General features: G+C 55.4%; 1 protein-coding gene across 1 annotated transcript in view; it reads right to left on the bottom strand.

Moving 5' to 3' along the window:
- Positions 1-982: 982 nt before the first annotated feature.
- Positions 983-2,606, bottom strand: part of PHOX2B (paired like homeobox 2B) — a 3,173-nt gene continuing 1,549 nt past the window's right edge. The window contains exon 3 of the mRNA XM_044682215.1: positions 983-1,498. Within this exon, the coding sequence (XP_044538150.1) occupies positions 983-1,498 (516 nt within the window). The remainder of the gene's footprint in view (positions 1,499-2,606) is intronic.

Below are 2,606 nucleotides of genomic sequence, written 5' to 3'. Positions count from 1 at the left end.
GGGGTTTGGTTCTGCTCGTTTTGGGTTTCTGTTTGTGACTCGAGAAGTAGTGTGACGGAAGGTATCGGAGACGCTGGGTGCAGTGCAGCCAGGCAAGGGAGGGTGGGCAAGCAGGCCAGGTAGCAGGCAACCTGAGACCTTTGCAAGTCTCTGCTTGTGAGTTTTCACTGCAGTTTATCTCTTTCCCGGGAGGACGCGGGGACTAGCCAAGGGGTGAATGAAAGTCAGCCAGGTTCTTCCCTACAAGAAGCAAGGGTTCAGCCCGCGAGAATCAGCCCACGCTAATCCAAGGGTCCGAATTGAGGGCCCGGTCCGGCTTCGGCAGTAACCAGCCCCTTCTCACCTAATTTTTGCCCTATTTCTCCGTGATTTTCATTCCTCCCTCCCGACCCCCGCTTTTCTCTCCCATTATTCTTGTCCAGTAGTTTTGCTGTTTGTAAATTTGCTGCTTTTTCGTTGTAGCGGGTTGGGTTTTTGTTGTGTGTGGGCTTTTGTTGTTGTTTTGCTTGGTGCGTGTGGTTTTTTGTGTTATCATTTGTTTTCCAGTCACTCACTGAGTTGGTTCCGGCCCCCGTCCCTCCCTGTACCCCGCTCCGGCCACACACATACACATCCATCCACGCCCCAACAGACACACACGGATACACAGACACAGCCCCCTGAGAGTCCCCGCAGCGCCGCTCCTTTAGCTCCTCCGACTCCGCCCCGGCCCAGCCCAGCTCCTCCCCGCAAACTCCCTGCCCTGCGGCAGGTGCGAGGCCGGGAAAGTTTTCTAGTTTTGTTTTTTGTTGGGGGAAGCACGGGGAGGAGGCGGGGGAGAAGGGGGAGACGCCATTTTCTCGTAATTCTTATCGTGGTCATTTTTTGGCTCGAGGTGAAAGAGCCGCGGCAGCAGCGAACACAATAGCCCTGGGCCCGCCCACTCGCCCGCCAGACCCCCTTGCTCGCCCGCTCGCTTTCGCAGCTGCCGCTGGGTCCCAGATCAGAACATGCTGCTCTTTACTAAGGCGGCTTTGGCGCCGTTGGGTCTCTGGAGGGAGGACAGGACGCTGGCGAAGGGGCCCCCGAGAGAATCTGGGATCGAAGTGATGGGGCCTGGCCCCGGGGCCCAACCTTGTCCTGGTCCCCCAGCCGCAGCCAAGCCCCCGGCAGCCGCCGCGGCCGCCGCTGCCGCCGCAGCCGCCGCTGCAGCCGCTGCCGCCGCCGCGCCCCCCTTGCCGGGTTCGCCCCCCGGGCCTCCGGGCCCCGCCGCCCCCGGGGCTCCTGCGGGGCTGGGGCCTCCGCCTCCTCCACCGCCGGCCCCACAGCTCGGGGTGGGATTAGGATTGGGTCCCGGGCCCCCCGTACTGTCCGGGTCGGTGCTCTTGGCATCTTTGCTCTCGTCGTCCCGAGATGCATCCGATTTCTTGCCAGATGAGCCGTTTTTGGCTGCAGCCGCCGCGGCCGCCGCTGCTCTCTCCTGCTTACGGAATTTGGCCCGGCGGTTCTGGAACCACACCTGGTAGTCAAGAGAGCAAAGGAAGGAAGGAGATAGAGAATGCAGAGGAAAAATAAGAGACGAGCGAAACGATGAGAGGACAGGGGAGAGCCAGAGGGAAGGGGTTAGGGATAACGGAAGAGGAGATGGATAAAGAGGGTAAAGGGGGAAGAAAGGCAGGTTAGATTGATACCACCCTTTCAACCAAATTGCGCTACTGCCAGTGCATCATACTACAAGTATTGTTTCTCACCAGGATTGTCTGTTTCCTAGTTTCCTTCCTCAACACTCCCCTTTGCTCCTCCCCTTGTAAGGCCTGGACAGCGTAGAATTTTGACTGAGAGGCGGGAGAATAAAGAGCTGAAAATTCTGGAAATCTGTCCACGTTGGACCTCACTTACGCTTCCCCCTCCAAAAAAAAATATTAATATTCTGTCTCCATAGAGCTAAAGGTTAAACAATATTAATCTCTGAAAGGAACGGAGTCGGGCCCTGGGTTCTACATCCTCCGTTCTTCCAGACAGGTACAAGCCCAAACTAGATGCAATAGACGGTGTACAGAGGCTGGGAACCCCACTGCAGTCCTCCCAGAAGCAAAGAGAATACGGGCACAGCGGAAACCTCGAAGCATGTGTAAAGTTCTGGAAAGGGAGAGGTACCGTGCGTCCTCCCGTGGCTGAGCAGCCTGAGTACGGACCAAACTGGCCCTGGGTTCAGGATTACTATCAAACTTTGGCTTTCTTTCTCCAGCTGAAGGAGTTCGGTAATCCCTACCGGCTTATCACCACTACCCGTGGAAGGGCATATACATTACACGTTCAGACACTGAACCTGACGGTGGCACTTCTAGCTGCACAGAAATTCAAATGCATATATATGGACGTCACAGAGCCACGAATGTATGTCTTCCCCTGCAGCTAACTAGCTTTGTATTGGAATGGAAATATATAGTTAGCTAAAGGAGAGGAGCGAGATCTGATTGATCTATGAGCATGTACGTGGGCATTTGTGCGCACACAATTCAATTTAAATTCACACATCCTTACTAAGCGCCTACGACGTGCAAGGCCTTGGGCATCTTTATTTCCCTCAAGCTATAAATGTATTTCAATGGCCAAAATGAAGGCAT

Source organism: Gracilinanus agilis, chromosome 6, assembly GCF_016433145.1.
Source record: "Gracilinanus agilis isolate LMUSP501 chromosome 6, AgileGrace, whole genome shotgun sequence".
NCBI classification, from domain to species: domain Eukaryota; kingdom Metazoa; phylum Chordata; class Mammalia; order Didelphimorphia; family Didelphidae; genus Gracilinanus; species Gracilinanus agilis.
Note: the sequence above shows the minus strand (reverse complement) of the source record. Positions and strands in the feature narration are given on the sequence as shown.